At 56.3% G+C, this 17,174-nt stretch overlaps 1 protein-coding gene across 2 annotated transcripts; it reads left to right on the top strand.

The window, feature by feature from the left end:
* Window positions 1–254: 254 nt before the first annotated feature.
* On the top strand, window positions 255–15,921 carry PDLIM4 (PDZ and LIM domain 4). Of its 2 annotated transcripts, XM_080672342.1 has the most exons (7): window positions 255–433; window positions 5,212–5,363; window positions 9,307–9,388; window positions 13,668–13,849; window positions 14,064–14,230; window positions 14,473–14,590; window positions 14,713–15,921. In XM_080672342.1, exons 1-7 carry the CDS (start codon window positions 341–343, stop codon window positions 14,915–14,917), a joined length of 999 nt encoding a protein of 332 aa, XP_080528468.1. In that variant the 5' UTR covers window positions 255–340; the 3' UTR covers window positions 14,918–15,921. The 2 variants fall into 2 exon arrangements, with proteins under 2 accessions (XP_080528468.1, XP_080528469.1); XM_080672343.1 differs by lacking the exon at window positions 14,473–14,590 and having other exon boundaries at window positions 277–433; window positions 14,713–14,935.
* The last annotated feature ends 1,253 nt before the right edge of the window (window positions 15,922–17,174 follow it).

Here is a 17,174-nt window from a genome sequence, read left to right as displayed (position 1 = left end):
TTCCGCGGCCGGGCTCGGGTACACCGCCCGCAGAGCGCAAGCCGGGGCAGGATCCCGGCCGTCGGAGCCGTCCCAGTCCGGGGGTCTCCAAGAACCCGGAGGGGGTGCGAGGCGGCAGGCGGTGTGGGCTGAGGGCGGGTCTTTAGAGCCCCCTGAAGTGGGAGGGTCGGGACCGCGGCGGGTCCAATCCGGGAGCGCGGGGAGCGGGGGCGGGGGCCGGGCGGAGCGGGGTCCGGGCCGGGCGGGCCGGGGGCGGGGCGCGGCGTCCAGGCGGCGGCGGCGGCGGCGGCGGCGGCGATCCTCAGTGTCCGCTCGGCTCCGGCTGCGGCTCCCGCCAGCGATGCCCCACTCCGTGACCCTGCGCGGCCCTTCGCCCTGGGGCTTCCGCCTGGTGGGCGGCCGGGACTTCAGCGCGCCCCTCACCATCTCGCGGGTGAGTCCGGTGGGCACGGGGCAGCGGGGAGGTCCTGGATCTGAGACTTGGTCCTCGCGATCCACCCGGGACCCGGATCCCCGACGTTCCTGAGGCTCAAAGGCTCAGGGTTGGCCTGGGTGACCCACAGAATATAGAGGAGGCTTCCAGGCTGGGCAGTGTCGCCCCAACCCCTTTTCCTCCCTTCTGCTGGGCCTGCCTGCCCTATCCCTTGGAGGAACACCCCACGACTTCACACATCAGCCTTCCTGCTGGCCTCATTTTGGGGACTCACTGCAGGCCAAGAAAGGACGACAGTCTCGGGCCAGGGGTTTGGACAGATCTACCGAAGCTCAGCAACACTGCTTAGACTGAACCCAACGTAAAGATTTGGAGCAAAATGATTGAGAGTCTGCTCCCCTTATCAAAGGTCACTGCCAGCAGAGCTAGGGTCCTCCCTGAATCTGAAAAGAGAAAGATCCCCCACACTGGTTTTGGTCACTCTCATCAGTGACCTCGGGTGACCTAAGGGGAAGTAACAGGAGGAATCTTTGGTTTCCAGGAAAAGGAGAGACTTGACTCTAAGCTTGTGAGACCTCTCCCTGAATTCAAGGCCAGGGGCTGGGTTAGCCTCAGCCCAGTTCCTCAAGATTCCAGGACCGCACTGGCCTGAAGGTGCTCTGCCCCAGGCTTAGGTCAGAGGAGGGAGGGGAGTGGGCACAACCCCCCACTGCGCTGCGGCTAATTTGAGGACAGAGAAGCAGAGGAGAGGACTCCGGCCCTACCAGAGGGGGTGCCCATTCTGGGGGAGATGGGATCCTGACCCAGCCTTGGGGCACCGTAGTTTGAAGGGCCAGAAGACAGGACTCAGACTCAGCCCCTGGGGGTCCCAGCCTAAGGGACAGAAGAGGAGAGAGCCCAGGCCCTGCCCTTGGAGGCCCCCAGTCTGGAGGGAAGGAGCAGAGGGCATCTGAGAGTCATCCCTTGCTCCCTGAACAGCTGCTTTGGCCTTTCAGGGGCCTGTGTCAGGGAAACTGAGAATCACCTTCCCCCACCCTCCGGCCACCTCTCGCCATGGGGGCTGGACCAAGCTGGCTGGACTTTCAGACACTTCTTCCCAGTTCTTGGGAGCGGGGTGGGAGCCCAGTGGAGTGTGGAATCATGAAATCCCATTTCTGGGGGCCAGGGTGACAGGCAGGCCCAGCTGTCCTGGGAGGCTTCCCACATCTGCCCTCACCCCACACCACCAGGTCCCTGGGGCTGAGTGAGGTAGGCCGGCTACACATCCGGGAGCCTTTCATCTCCCACTTTCCTGAGGGAGCCCTGCTGGGGGAGGGGGGGGAGCATCTGTGTCTGCCTGTGTATGTCATGCTGTGTGTCCGCAGAGGTGGGCTGGTGGGGGCGCTAGACTAGCCGGTGGGCCAGGCATCCTGGGCGTGAGGCTGCTGACAGGCTCAGTGGCGGCGGCTGACGGCCACAGGCGGCAGGGAGCAGAGACATCTGTTGCCCACGCGGCTGGCTGCCTACAAGGAAAGGCCTCCACACGTCACAGCGGCGGCGGCAGCGGCCTTGTTTGGAGCTGACAGTGATGCAGGCCCCTGGCAGGCAGGCAGGCTGGGAGATGGTTTGCCTGGAAGAAACCCCCCAAAGTCACATGGCAGCAGCTCAGGCCTGAGGAGCCAGGATGGCTGAGCCTGGGTTTGGGTGGGATCTGGGGAGATTTATGGAGCTGGGGAGGCACAGGCCACAGCTTGCCCAGCAGATACCTCAAGGGCAGGTTTGCAGACACTGGGGATAAATGGGAGTGTCCTCACCCAGGGCTTCAAGACCCAACTCTCTCATGCTGCCAGGGCCTCTCCCACCCAGAAGGGACAGCTACACTCAGACAGGGAGGAGGCTGGCAGCCTGGCAGAGCTGGGACCTTGCAACCTTAGCTCACAAAGTCTCTAAGAACATTGTCCAGGGCTCCTTCCCCACAAACTACAGTGATTGCTGGCTTGGGTGCATCCACAGTGTTCCAGGCCACACCCTAAAGGGTGTTGGTCCCAGCTCCCCGGCAACTGGTGCTAGAAATGAGCATCACCATGTGCCCAACGCCCCATGGGAGGTTTTTGCCCTGATTGTCTCAAATAGTTCATTCTCACAGCAGCCCTTAGAAGAACTCCCTCTGGCTTTACATTATTGATGGGGACACTGAGGCTCAGAGAGGCTAAGGTGATGTACCCTGAGAAGCAGAGCAGGGACAGGAATCCAGGCCTTTCTGGAGCTGGCTGGGACTGTATGGAAAATATGGCACCTGATCTCTGGCTCCTAGCCCGCCCCAGCTTCTAGGCTGGGTGGAGTGGAGCAGGGGCTGGGATGTAGTAGCGGCTGCAGGTAAGGGGGCTGGTTCATGTCCCAGCCTCCCAGCTGACTCACTGCTCCCCTCTCCCTCCCTTCTGTCTGTTTATCCTTCACTCTGCAGCCAGAGGGATCGGCTTGAATTAAACTCTGTCCCGTGATGTCCCTGCTTAGAAACCTCCATGGTTCCCATCCACCTAGGACAGTGGTTGGCAAACTCATTAGTCAACAGAGCCAAATATCAACAGTACAACGATTGAAATTTCTTTTGAGAGCCAAATTTTTTAAACTGAAACTTCTTCTAATGCCACTTCTTCAAAATAGACTCGCCCAGGCCGTGGTATTTTGTGGAAGAGCCACACTCAAGGGGCCAAAGATCCGCATGTGGCTCGCGAGCTGCAGTTTGCTGACCACGGACCTAGGAGAAATGCCAGATTCTCACCTGGGTCTACAAGGCCCACAGGTCTGGCCCCTGCTCCTTTTCTGACTTCATCTCTTCTACACTCTCCTCATTAGTGATGCTTCAGCCACAAGCCTCCTTTTATTTTTACTCTCTCTCAAATGAGCCATTATACACATTGATCCTTCTACCTGGGACGATCTCTCTCCCCTCCGTTTTTGCAGAAAAGCACACAGTAGTTATGAGCATAGGACCTGGAAGCAGTTGACCAGGATTGAAATCCTAACTCCCACTTATCAATCAAGTGTCCTTCTTTACTTCTCCAGACCTCGGTTAACTCACCCAGCAAATGGGCTCGCCTTCAGGATTAAGGAAACAATGCATGGAAAGTCAGTTGGGAGAGTCACCATTTCCTGGCCTCCCTCCTCTCTGACCAGAACTCTCTGGGCTAGTGGAGCTGGCAGGAGTTTCAGCCACCTCTGCTTTTGAGAACTTCCCCCACCCACAGGGGCCTGAATGCGCCCTTGTGCTGGCTGAGTCATCCTGCAGCCATCCCCCTGAGGAAGAAGACTCTTCTTCAGTGTGGGGCCTGGGGTGAGGCGCCCCTCCCCCTGAGCCTCTCTTTCTTTGTCTGTAAGTAGGGATGACAATGCCTCTGTCTCACCAGGTGCTTGAGAGGGTGCCAAGAGCAAGTTATGGGTAAAGCACTGAGCCTAGGCCATGTCACAGAGGAGGTGTCCATGAGGAGAGGGGGCCCGAGCAGGGCCTTCAGGAAAGGGTGGGATGGAGGACAGGCCTATGCAAGTACCAAGACCTTATGAGTGAACATTAATGGTGGCAGGTGGCTGTGGGTGTCATGCTCCAGAACATTCCTTGGGGCAGCCTATTGCAGGTTGGTCCCAGCTCCCTGGCAACTGGTGCTTGAAATGAGCATCACCGTGTGCCCAACGCCCACACCAGGACTCCAGCCAAGGAGCTGCCAGCACCTCAGCATTGTCCACTCACTGCTGAGCACCAGCTAAGCTGAACCTGGCCGGGTTTCCAGAAGCCCCCACCCCCACCAATAGGAGCAGGGTGACTGGCAGCTCCGGAGCCGCAGCAGAGCACTGCTGGAGGGACTGAGTGAGAATGAGGGGGCCTAACGTCATTTCCAAAGGCTGTGCCAGGACTGGGGACGGGTAAAGGGCTCCCTGGGCTGCCCACTCAGGCTTCCTGGTGAGCCTGTCCCCAACCTCAAGTGGCCCTCACCAGGGGGCCAGCATTGTAAGCTGTGGTTACCATTGACCCTCTGGGGTCGGTGACACTGGGGAGGCCTGAGTGAGTGCCTGTCCTGCAGAGGAAGTGGGGGTAAAATTGTGACTCAGGAATGCAGGCTGGCAACTGGAAGTAGATGGCCCTGGACATACCAGGGGAGGGTGATGACCCAGACCTAGAGGAGGCACTAACAATGTTAAGGGAGCAAAGTGGTACAGGGGATGTACAGGTATGGTGAGAGCCCAGAGGAGAGGCTCCCAGGGGACACAGCCTCTGTGCTGAGACCTGAAGGATGAGGAGGAGTAGGCTGGTCGTTAGGACTTGGGGTCAAAGGAAAGAATGTTCCAGGTAAAGAGAACAGCATCTGTGGAAGCGTGGAGGTGAGAGACACCTGGTGCCCGTGAGTACCCCCTGGACATTCCGATGATCTAGATAGAGTGTGGGTGGGTGGAGGTGAATGTGGGGTGGGGATGAGAGGAAACAGGAAGGGAGCCAAGGTCACTAAGGGTTTGAATGTCGGTCACGTGGTTGCTATGCGATCTGGCTGGGTGGGGTGATTTGTGAAATGTCCATGCTTTGTGTGTATCTAGGAGCACGTGTATCCCTGTGTGTCCCTTGCATATCCTTGGGCACATGTGCAGGCTGCAGGAGTAACGTCCCACTTGTCCCAGCCCAGAGGAAGCCCCTCGCATATGCCCTAATACCCCACCAGGCCTCCAGGTGCTGGAATTGGGGTGTTCAGAGCAGAGGCTACACAAGGCCACATGGTGACGAACACCCAGCCATCTGACTTGTCCACCCACAGGTCCATGCTGGCAGCAAGGCTGCACTGGCTGCCCTATGCCCTGGGGACCTGATTCAGGCCATCAATGGTGAGAGTACAGAGCTCATGACACACCTGGAGGCGCAGAACCGCATCAAGGGCTGCCACGACCACCTCACGCTCTCCGTGAGCAGGTATGCATAGGGAAGGCTGGGCCAGGAAAATTGGGAGGGGGGTGATGGGGGGCCAGCATCCTGGGTGTGCTGGGCCTCACAGCCTCTCTGCTTCAGCTCCCAGGTACCCAGACCTAAGGAGTAGTGCTTTCACAGGGGCCTGGCAGGCACTGGATATGGTGATGGCTTAAAAACAGAAGAAGCCCCCTTTAACGCTGGGCTGGAAGTGCGTTGGGAACTTATGGCAGGGGGAAGCAGCCCAACATCAGGGCTAAAATAAGACCTTGAGTAGCCTCCGGAGGGGTGACCAGTCCTTTCCTTGCCCCTAAGTGACCAGCTTAATGACCAAAGAGGTTACTTGTCCAACACCTCCTTTAATCCTTGAATCAACTTGATAAAGTAAAACCTAATATAGGCCCCACTCTACAGATGAGACAACTGAAACTCAGAAGGAGTAGAGGGTGCCCGGCCAGCGTTGCTCAATGGTTGAGTGTCAACCTGTGAACCAGGAAGTCACGATTCTATTCCCGGTCAGGGCACATGCCTGGGTTGTGAGCTTAATCCCCAGTCGGGGGCATGCAGGAGGCAGCCAATCAATGATTCTCTCTCATCACTGATGTTTCTATCTCTTGCTCCCTCTCCCTTCCTCTCTGAAATCAATAAAAATGTATTTTTTAAAAAAGAAAGGAAGACTAGTGGGTGCTTAAAGTCCCACAGCCAGGGAGTTGGGAAGTAAAATTTGACCTCTGGTCTCTCTCACTCCCAGAAACTCCATGCCTACTTGGCTGCTAACCACTCCTACCAGCCCCACAGCTGCTGTGCCCCAGCTCCCCACTGTGGCCCATGCCTCTGCCCTTGTTATACCCGATGCCAAGGCCTATTAATGTTATACAGCCTCATGAGGGGAGGGTTGGCAGTCACTAAGCCCCATCTGTGCCCTATAGATGGTCTAGGATGGAAGGTCTACCTGGGGCGTCCCCTGCTATGCTCAGGCCCTGGGTCTTTGCTCAGTTCTGATAACAGTCAGCTGGGTCGTGGCTGACTGAGATCTCCCTGCCCCCTGTCTTGCCTGGATCCAGTGAAGTCAGACATAACTGCTGAGCTCTGCCACATTCACTGATAACAGGGACTTTCCATGACCCCCTGTGGACACGTGTGGGAGAAGCCTCCCCAAACCACAGTACAGCTAACCATGTCTTAGAGATGGCAGGAGGGGGTTGATCCATCGGCCTGGAGCCATTAAAGATGGTGGGAAGGCTTCTGAAGTAGCCCCCATTTGTGTCTGGCCCAGGTCCAGATTGGGGTCAGGGCCACTGGCTATGCTCTCAGTGCTAAGTGGGTCCAGATGTAAGTCAGGCCTTGTGCACTCCACCTGGCCCACAGTGCAGAGGCCCCAGCCTGGGAGTTCAGCAGAGCTGGTCCTCATCCAGACTCTGGGATCGTAGGTACCCCAGATGACCTCTGTGCTCCTGGGTTTCCTTCTCCATAAAGCAGGATCACATTCATCACCCTCTCCCAGACTGAGGTACAGGCTGGCCCGGGAAAACGTCAGCACTGCTCTGCCCACGAATGGCCTCTGAGGCCACCCCACTTGGCTGGGTTCCTGGGCCCTGACTCACCTCTCGCCTTGACTCTTATGGCTGAATAAGGGAAGACCCGGTGGTATTGGGGCTGGGGTAGGGGGTGGAAGGTGGGGGAGGCTCACAGCAGGCCTGAGTCAGGAGGTTCCCAGAGGCAATGATGTCAGGGCAGGGTGGCGGGATGGGGGCAGGGTGGAGGGCCCCCTTCCTTCCTTCCTTTCTTCCCTGGTCATTTGTTCCAAGCCAGGCATGGATGGAGCCCGGAGTCCACTGACCTGTTCCACTCTGGGCGTTTCAGTCCCCAAATGCTGCCTGGCCATGGAGCAGGTGCCAGCACAGTCTCTACTATCACAGTTCCCGTCCCAGCTCTGCACTTGGGAACTGCTGTCTTCCACCAAGTGATTTAACCTCAGAGCCCTTAGCTTCCTCAACTCCAAAATGGGGACTGTCTTGTGATCTGGGGTTTGAGTGATGATGATGTACTAAGTCTGCTCGGTCAGGGTGAAAACCTGGGGTCCAGTCCTCAGGGGCCCTATCCTCAATCATCACACATGCAGATTCTGGGGGATCGATACACAGAGGCCCTGATAACTCTCTGGGCCACCATCTCTTCTCCTGGGCACCTTCTCACCTGTAAGGCCCCTGACTCTGCTCTCTATCCTGCCAGGACCTATGCTATGCTTGGGCCCTAAGGGCCCCCCCAACATGGGCTCTACCCAGTCCAGCTTCCCTACCTGGCCTCTTGTGTAGAGAGGGCTTTTATCCTCCACAGACTTCTCTATAGGATGAAAAGTGAAATAAAGGCCCAGCTTCCCTGCTATGCTTATTTTGTCTGGAACTCAAAGCCAGGTGTCTAACAGTTCAAGCTAATCCCCACTTTCTGGGCATGCTCTGTAGATCCACGACTTTCCTGGCATCAGCTCCAGCCCTGGGGCCTCTGGTGGGGACTCTGTTGCCCATTATGTGCAGTACAAGATGCTTTTGCACAGCCCACCCTTTGGCTGTCACTTTGCTTAAAGATGGCAGATGGAGTCACCTCCCCAGCCTGAAGTGAAGGTCTGGAGATGCAGGTTGACACATGAAGAAGCCCTTCATTCTGATCTGATTTCTTGAGCCACCCTCAGGGCTCTGGGACTTTGGTGCTCTCTGACCTTCAGACCTCAGACTTGTACTTCTCTTCTGGGCAGAACTTCAGGGAAGTATAAGGCAGATAGCCACATGAGATGTCCTTGGTTTATCCCCAGAGTTCTCAGTGGGTGCAGGCCACGGTGAGAGCTGAGTTGGGGCACTCACTAGGTAGCCTGGCTGAGAGGCTGGAGCCAGATGCCAGTAGTGGTGGTGTTGCCCTGGGCAGCAGAGGTTGGTGCCACAGACCTCCAGACGGCTGTGGGGGAGAGAGGTAGTTTGCAGGAGGCAAAGGAATGGGCAAAAGCAAAGGTGAAGACTGGGGATAGTGCAGAGGCCCCAGTTATTTGACCAGGCAAAGGTGAGGAAGTGCAGAGTGGGTGTGGACTATAGGTCTGCTGAGTGGGGAGAGAGGTAGGACTGAGCTGCTGGCCCAGTTATAAGACCTCAAGAAACCCCAGGAAGTGGATACGAAGTAGAAACCCCAAGAGGCTTTTGGGGTAGAGTGGAGACATTATTCCCCTTTGGTCTAACTAGCCTCACTTCATACCCACCAGCCAGTCCAAAGTCCATGCACCCCTGGCCTGCCTTCCCACAGGGCTACTGAGTGGTAGGACTGGGCCCCAGGCCAGTAGCCTCCAGGCCTGTCTGCCCTGCTTGTGTCAGGTTAATGATGTTTTTTTCCCTCCTGAGTGGTGTTTGGCTTTTGGTTTCTATGGTGAAGCAGGAATTTCCTAATGGCCTGTTTCCCATCTGGGCTGGGCAGACTTTGGTGATGACTCTGCCGGCATCAGCAGGAGGGAGGCACATCCCTCAGCCTCCATTCCACCTCCCACAGAGCCCATGTGATGCCTGACCCCCAGGCCCAGCCCGAGGCTGCAGACAGAAGAGGGCTGAGTGGATGAGCTCCCAGCTGATTGATGTGTGAGGCCTGGCTCACTCTGTTGTGAGGTGGCCCTCTTTTTGCTGAGCTTATTTATGTAGCTCCCTCTCTAGGAATCAGACCAGAGAGAGATGGAGCAGCTGGTAGGGAAGGGACACACAGCCCCATCCCAGGTGGGTGGCAAATCTAGAGTCATGTCTCTTTGCCACAACAGCCACCACTCTAGTGCAGGGAACAGCACTGGGGTAATTTCCTTCTCTGTACAGGGTGTCAGGCCTGGTCCTGCGTGGCTCTGGGCCCAGAACCCAGGCCTTCTTGGTCTTAGTTCCCAGGCATAGTAAGCAGATATATCTGACCATCCTAATTCCTGCCACAGGCCTGAAGGCAGGAGCTGGCCCAGTGCCCCAGAGGATAGCAAGGCTCAGGCACACAGGATCCACATCGATCCCGAGACCCAGGTATGTAAAGACTCAGAGCAAGCCCAGGAAGAGGGGCCAGGCCTGGTCCACAGGTTTAACTGCATTGGACGTCCTCACCAAGGCTCTGGATCCCCAGGCCAGACTGAAGCAGAAGGCTTCTCTGGGCCATGCCCATGCCCCATCCTGGGCTCCCTAGGTAACGGGCACCTGTTGGGGATTCTGTCTGTACTCCAGGCAGTCCTGGATTCTGGGACTAAGGTGTCTGTGGTGGGGAGGGACTGGGCCAGGCCTTGGCTCAGGGCTACCACCCACCCAGCTGGGTTTCACCCTGGCGCCCAGTGATGCCAGACCAGGAGGAAGCCACCAGGCTTTGGGGCAGAGTGGGGACAACCTCAGGCTATGAGCTGACCTCAGGCAATGGGGCATTTTTGTATTTCATCCTGGCCTTGAGTAATCACCTGGCCAGAGCCAACCTCAGGCCATAGGGCTGACCTTTGAATGTAAGGTACTTCCTTGCCCTATCCAAGGCTGAAATTTTCTCCTGGCCATCCTGGGATTGCATCTAGCAGACTTCAGGCTGAAGACCTACCTGCTCAGTCACCTCTTCATGTATGACAAGAGTCACAGCCATGGTGCTGTCCTCAAGGAGAATGAGGGGGGCCAGTCTGTTCTACAACCTCTTTTGCCATGGGCTTGAGAGGCACCCAGTTGGCAAGACTACAGTATAAAACACCCCACCCAGCTCAACATCTCTGTGCCACATAGTTTGGACAAGGTGGAGACTGGACTGGTATGTGATGGAGTGAGAACTGTAGGGCCATAACCTCCTGGGTGCTTGTGTCCACTCTTGCCATGGAGGCTTTGCTGTACTGGAGGAAAGGATCTACTGTGGCCTCTCCCTCACCATCTATCCTGGTCCCCACCTTGCCTTTGCTGGCATCCTGAGGCCACATGCTTATCACATGCCAGGGAGTGCCTGTTCTAGAAGGGGCGAGACACTTAGCAGTTCTGGAATGGCAGAAGCCAGGGGTCTAAGGAGTCCATGTGACTCTGTCAAGAGATCAGAGGGGAGAGGTGAGGGGTGAGGGATGGGGCAGCGTAGCAAAGAGGCTCTTGGTTTCCTCTATCCGGGACTTCCGCTGTTCTTGCAGAGACTCGTGGCCACACCTGTGTCTCAGAAGCTTGCTTTGGCCCCATGAACCCAAGGCTCATGGCAGCTGGGGAAGAGGGAAAGGGGGGACACAGACAAATCAACCACACTTGGGCCAAGCAGAGGGGAGTAGCACTGCACAGGCCCCCAACTCATGTGTGAGGCTCGGGCCAGAATGGATAGGACAAAGGGGCCTGAGCTTGCTCTGTTCTGTCTCCAGGAGAGGCTCAGGGCCAGTGGACCTGGGAGGCTGAGGGCTGGGCCCAGAACCCAGGCCTTCTTGGTCTTAGTTCCCAGGCATAGTAAGCAGATATATCTGACCATCCTAATCACCCCACACTGTCCCTCACTGACCTCTTCTAGGACCAGGCTGCTGAGGCTGGAAGTGAAGGGATTTTCCACAAGCAACAGGGCAGCCCCTCAGCTGCTGCCCGCCTTTTGTACTTAAAAGGTCATGGGCTCCATGGGTGGCGAAAGAAACACCCCCAGCCAGCCCCTGCAGGACTGTATCCTCAGTAACACAGACACAGGGCCCATTGTCCCACACTGTCCCCACCCTCTGCCTACAGGGGAGGAGGGTGGGCCCAGCTGGAGCCCTCAGAGGAGGAGAAAACCACAGTTGGCCCTAAGACCAGCACTAGCTACCCTGGCACGCACCCCCACAAGGGATGCGACGGGGCCAACAGGAGCTTCAGACCCACCTTCCGTGTAGGGTTTAGGCGACTCTCCTCTCAGGCCTCACGTGGGAACACAGGAGGCACTTGGTACAGCCCAGCGCGGAGGAAGGACGGTGATAAGGAAAGGTTGCCTGGAGAGGGTGGCATTTAAGCAGAGAACCAGGTGATGGGTTAAGGCAAGCGCGGTGGAGCAGGCAGCCCTGGCACACTCAGCCTGTTCTCTCCAGACTAGCAGAGAGCTGGAGCTTGGATTCTGAAAGGTGCTATCTAGACTCAGCACCCACCCCCGTCCAAACTGAGTGTCCCACGTTTTGACCATAGTCATATGGGAGACAGTTTCCCCCATTCTGCTTACTCACCCAACCATGGCTTCAACAACCAAATCAGCAGCTAGCAGGCACTCAGAGTGCAAGCACGTGGCGCCAGTGCACCACCACACAGAGAAGAGCAGTCCGGGAATGGGGCTCAGGAACGCCCATGGCCTCTATTCATCCAACGGGCGTTTGCTGTGCGGCAGGCACTATGCTAAGTGCTTTGTATGCAACTGTCTCATTTTATCCCCACAAGGAACTTATGATATAGGGATCATCACATGTTCCATTTCACAGATGACGAAACAGAGGTTCAAAGGTGAAGTGACTTGCTCGGTGAATGAGTGGTAGAGCTAGGACCGAGGTCACCATGGGTGCCCTACCCACCGAGTTCAGACCTAGCGCGGCTGCTGCATGGGTGGCTGTGGAGGAGCAGTGGCTCCGATGAACCTGCAATAGACTCACACCCTGCTGGGTGGCGGTGAGTGGGGGCCTCCTTCCTCCAGGTCCCTCTGACTTCCCCTTCCTATTGAAGCCTCCTCTGTACCAGGCCAGCCCTGCCCCCATGGCCCATCTGGTCCCCATGACAGGCCAGGCCAGCCTTGCCCGCCTGCTTGCCCAGCAGACACGCATATATGAGAGTGCTCAGGTTTCTTAGGGCTCTTGTTGGGCCCGATGGGGACAAGGGTTTTCCTGCTGCTCTTGCCTTCTTGATGGGGGCACCTCTCCTTTGTCCGTTGGGGTGGGGGATGTGGTATCACCCCATTCAGCTGCCGGTCCACCCATTCATTACCCAAGCTCCTGCCCTGCTCAGAGCCTGCAGAAAGCAGGGGTGGTCAGGCAGAACCCTGCAAGCTCAACTGGGCCCCAAGGCTGGAGGCAGCCTGAGTCCAAGCCAGACTCATTCCCCCCAGGTTAGGCGTCCTTTCCTCCCCGCCTAGTGTCCCCGTCCACACTGTAGAGCAGTGGTCACCAACTGGTGGTCCACAGACCACTGGTGGCCCATGAGGTCCGAAAGATTGGCGACCACTGCTGTAGAGCAAAGTGGGTATTTATATGTCACCTTCCAGGCTGAGGCTGAGACCACCTTATGGCCTGGACGATTGGGCCCCACCCTACAGTCAGGCTGCTCTGGCCACCAACCTCATTCCAGCCATGGAGGCCGCCATCGACATCCTCAGGGTGACCAGCACTGGCTCCGAGTATATATGTGACTCCGTATGTGTGACTAGGTTATGTAGGTGGATTGGCTGGTGTGTGTTGTCTTCATGCACATGTACGTGTCAGAGTGTGTGTGCCTGTGTTCACATTACTGTGGGCCTGTTTGCCTGCAGCTGGGGCAGCACAGCCCTGGACTCTGCAGAGACAGAGATCCCCAGACCCCATACAGACCCACACCCACTGAAATACTCCTCATGGGCTGAGGAGGCATGTTCAGGGCACTGCTCCCCAAAATGTTTCCGCCATGGAATCAAACTGGCCGTGGCGTAGTGGGCTGGGGAGGCTTGAACCCTGGCCCTGCCTCTGCCCCTCATCTGCTGTGCCTACAGAAGGCCACCTTTTCAGCCTGGGAAGCAGGAAATGGGGGCAGAGGTACAAGCCTAGAGGAAGCTGACCCCACAATGGCACATTTAAAGCTCAGCCTTCCGCCCCAGAGGTCCTTGGGCACACAGCGATTGGTGGCCCTTCCTGGCTATGGGACACAAGTTCCTTTTTTGTTTCTAGCCATGGACCCATCCAGTATTCAGGACAGTTCTGGCAAGTAGGAAGGTTTGGCACCAGGACCACCTCAACAAGGAAGCCACACACACTGGACTTAAAAACGTTTCTTGGGATACCCCTACCCTAACACCATCCCTCACGGGCACTGGTGGTCAGAACCACCACAGGACTCAGGAGCCAAGTCTGAGTCTCAGGCCTGCAGGTTTTTGTGCTGAATTTCTACAGGCATTTCGCATTTCGGGGTGGGGGAATGGGGGGCTGAACCAGGCCTAAGGATCAGCCCTTCCCCACAGACTCCCTCCCTGGCTGGGCACCATTACCCAGAGATGCCAGAGCAGGGTAGCCAGCCAGCATCCAAGAAGGCCTGGCATAGCAGAGGGGGTAGCTGTGCTAGGAGTGGCCACAGGCCCTACCCCAGAGGCTCTCCCAGTAGTACCTCAGACCTCTCTCTTTCATAGGATGGCAGTCCGATGACCAGCAGGCGGCCCTCAGCCACAGGGATTGGTCCAGAAGATGGCAGGCCAGACCTGGGATCTCCTTATGGGCAGTCACCTCTCCTCTCGGTCCCTCACAATGGCAGCAGCAGTGAGGCCACCTTACTGGCCCAGATGAGCACCATGCATGTGTCTCCACCCCACAGGTAGTACTGGACACGTGGTTTTTGCAGCCACACCTAGATCCCATCTTAAGCCCCGACCCCTCAAATCTCACCAGGTTCCATCTTGACCCTGATACTTGATTCTTGGGTCTCAGCGGCTTGCACACTGACCGATGAGATTTTCACCAGACCTCTGAGCAGGCAGAATGAAGGTTGGCGCTGCAACCCTGTCCTTCCGTGCATCTCTTTTGCCCAGCACTGACCCAGGCAGAGGCCTCCCGCGGAGCCGCGACTGCGGAGCCCACAGGGGCTCGGAGGTGTACCGGATGCTGCAGGAGCCCGCCGAGCCCCTCGCGCCCGCCGAGCCCAAGCAGTCAGGTTCCTTCCGCTACCTGCAGGGCATGCTCGAGGCTGGCGAGGGCGGTAAGACGCCAGCCCCTTCCCCCATCTGCCTTCCCACTCCTGGTGTTCCGGGATCGACCCCTCGCTGCGCCAGCCCTGGCACGGCCCTTGTCCCAAGCGCTCCAAACCCCACCCCCAGTCTGTGTGCCGGGGTTCCCGAAAGCCGGGCTCAAGGGCTCAGCCCTTGAAGAAGTGAAGTTTTTCCCTTTTTTGACCTCCGCCCTTCCACACCTGGCTCATGCCACCTGCGCTCGGGCTTTCAGGGGAGCGGCAGGGACCTGGCAGCTCCCGGAACCTGAAGCCCACGGCCGGCAAGCTGGGAGCCCCGCTGAGTGGCCTGCAGGGGCTGCCGGAGTGCACACGCTGCGGCCACGGCATCGTGTGAGTATCAGCCCCTGCCTGCCCGCCTCGACCCCAGTCCTCCCCTTACACGCCCGACGCCCTGGACCAGGCAGGCTCGAGAATCTGTCTCCCAATGCTGTCCTCTGCCGGCCTCCCATCAGGGGTACCATCGTCAAGGCGCGGGACAAGCTGTACCACCCCGAGTGCTTCATGTGCAGCGACTGCGGCCTGAACCTCAAGCAGCGGGGTTACTTTTTTCTGGATGAGCGGCTGTACTGCGAGAACCACGCCAAGGCGCGCGTCAAGCCTCCGGAGGGCTATGACGTGGTGGCAGTGTACCCCAATGCCAAGGTGGAACTCGTCTGAGCTGCTCCTTAACCCCACCCCCCACCTCTGCTTCTTTCAATGCCCCCTGCGGCCCGTGTAAATATGCGTTTGCCCCTGCCTCTCTAATAAACTCCCTCTGCTGGGCCTCGACCATGTCAGTGCCTTAGCCTCCCTCCCTCCGGTGCAGGCCATGGCTCCCGAGTGCTAGCTGTTCAGAATCCAAGCATGTCCTGGGCACTGGATGCAATGGAGAGCAAGACAGGCACTGTGCTGTCCTAAAAGGCCACAGCCTGGATGGATGGCAGACATGAATCACAAGTTCTATTACAAGGGAGGCGAATGAGGTCTGGGGTGCTGTAAGGTGATGTCATGCCAAGGGATCTGACCTTCGTAGAGTCAGGGAAGGTGTCAGCGGAGAACTAAGGAGAGAAGAGCTGTGCAGTGTGAGGAACTGTGTGTGCAAAGGTGTGGCAGAGGCGAGCACAAACAGGAAAGACCCCGTCTTGCCACCAGCATGAGCGCGGGCACCCCTAGCAGCCATAGGAGGATTGCCTCTCGGGGTGTATGACTGGGAGAGTGTATCTGTCTCCCTGCATTCTCAGAATTCTCCCTTCTGGTGTTTCTCCCTTTCTCCCCTCTTTCTACTCTCCCTTCCCCTCTCTCACCACCAGGGGGCGCGCTAAGTGGGGAGGTGGTGAAGAAGGGCGGAGGAGATTTTAGAACACTTGCCCAGGGCCGCACCCTTCAACCTCTCCAAAGTTGAGAGTAAACACCCAATTCAGAGGCCAGTTGTTACAGTGTGTGCGCAGCAGCCTCGATCTTTTCACAGCTCGGTAGCATGCATCCTGGTAGAGACTCTCACGTTTAAAAAATATTAATGCTGCCAGAACTGGTGAACTACGGCTGCTCACACCCAAGGACGCTCCTGGACTCCGGATCATGTGCAACTCCTCCCTCCTTAGCTTGCTCCCGATTAGAAGCAGCCTTGTTTATTTAATCCCGTTTTATTTAGTGAACCCGAATAATACATGTTTGTGCTATTGTCAATTTTGTATTATTGCAAACCACAAAAGTCTTTCAATTCACACTCTCACCATCAGCACACAACAGTACTTATTTCCTTGCACTCTTGCCAACATAGGACATTTTTTTTTTTACCAATCTAAGTAACATGCAATATGTAGTTGCTTTAAGTTGCATTTCTCTGATTACCAGTGATGAGCACTCACTCAAATATATATTGTTTGTAGGTGCTGAGCAAGCAGCTGGGAGCAGAATCTTCTTCTCCTAGAGTTCTTGGGGGAAATGCTCTAAATCCTTCACTCTTTTTACTGAGGTTTAACTTCTTTTTTGTTAATCCTCACTCAAGGATATTTTTCCCATTGATTTTTAGAGAGTGGAAGGGAGGTAGAGGGGGTTAGAGGGGGGAAGAGACAGAGAGAGAGAGAGAAACATCAATATGAGAGAGGCACATGGATTAGTTACCTTCCCCACCAGGACCAAGGATCGAACCTGCAACCCAGGTACCTGCCCTTAACCAGGAATCGAACCCCGGAGCCTTTGATGTGCAGGTTGATGACCTGACTACTGGGCTACACTGGCCAGGACTATTTAACTTTTTTTGTTATTATTTTTATTTCAGAGGGGAGAGGGAGAGAGAGATAGAAACATCAATGATGATGAGAATCACTGATCGGCTGCCTCCTGCACGCCCCCTACTGGGGATCAGCAGCAACCCGGGCATGTGCCCTTGACCAGAATCGAACCTGGGATCCTTCTGTCTGCAGGCCGGCGCTCTATCCATTAAGTCAAACAGGCTAGGGCTATTTAACTTCTTAATTATAGGTAGGAACTTTACATATTTTTGTAAGAATCTTTGTTACTCCCACTGATCTATTTTCCTATTCTTGTGACAAAATCACATTGGTTTGATTACTATCATTTTAGAGTTTGATATGCCAATCTCTCCTCCTTGTTCTTCCTTTACAAACATTTCCAGGCTATTCTTGCACATTTTCAATAGTCAGAGGTTTAGATTCAGTGTTTCAGGCTCTGGAAAAAACAAGCAAACAAACCTCTGAACCGTGACTGGGGTTGCCCTGAATCTAAAGACTCACTTGCTGAGAACTGCCGTTGCGTCCTTTTCTCCCAATGAATACTATGATCTGTGCTTACTGTCCCATTTATTCAGGTGCCGAGAATGCCTTCTCCTAAGTGTTTACTTCCGTTTTCTTGTAGATCTTGTGTTCCTGCTTTCATTTGTTCCTAGGACTCCTTCCAACAGCTCCTCCCGCCC

The sequence above is a fragment of the Plecotus auritus genome (assembly GCF_963455305.1).
Source record: "Plecotus auritus genome assembly, chromosome: 6".
Classification (NCBI taxonomy): domain Eukaryota; kingdom Metazoa; phylum Chordata; class Mammalia; order Chiroptera; family Vespertilionidae; genus Plecotus; species Plecotus auritus.
Note: the sequence above shows the minus strand (reverse complement) of the source record. Positions and strands in the feature narration are given on the sequence as shown.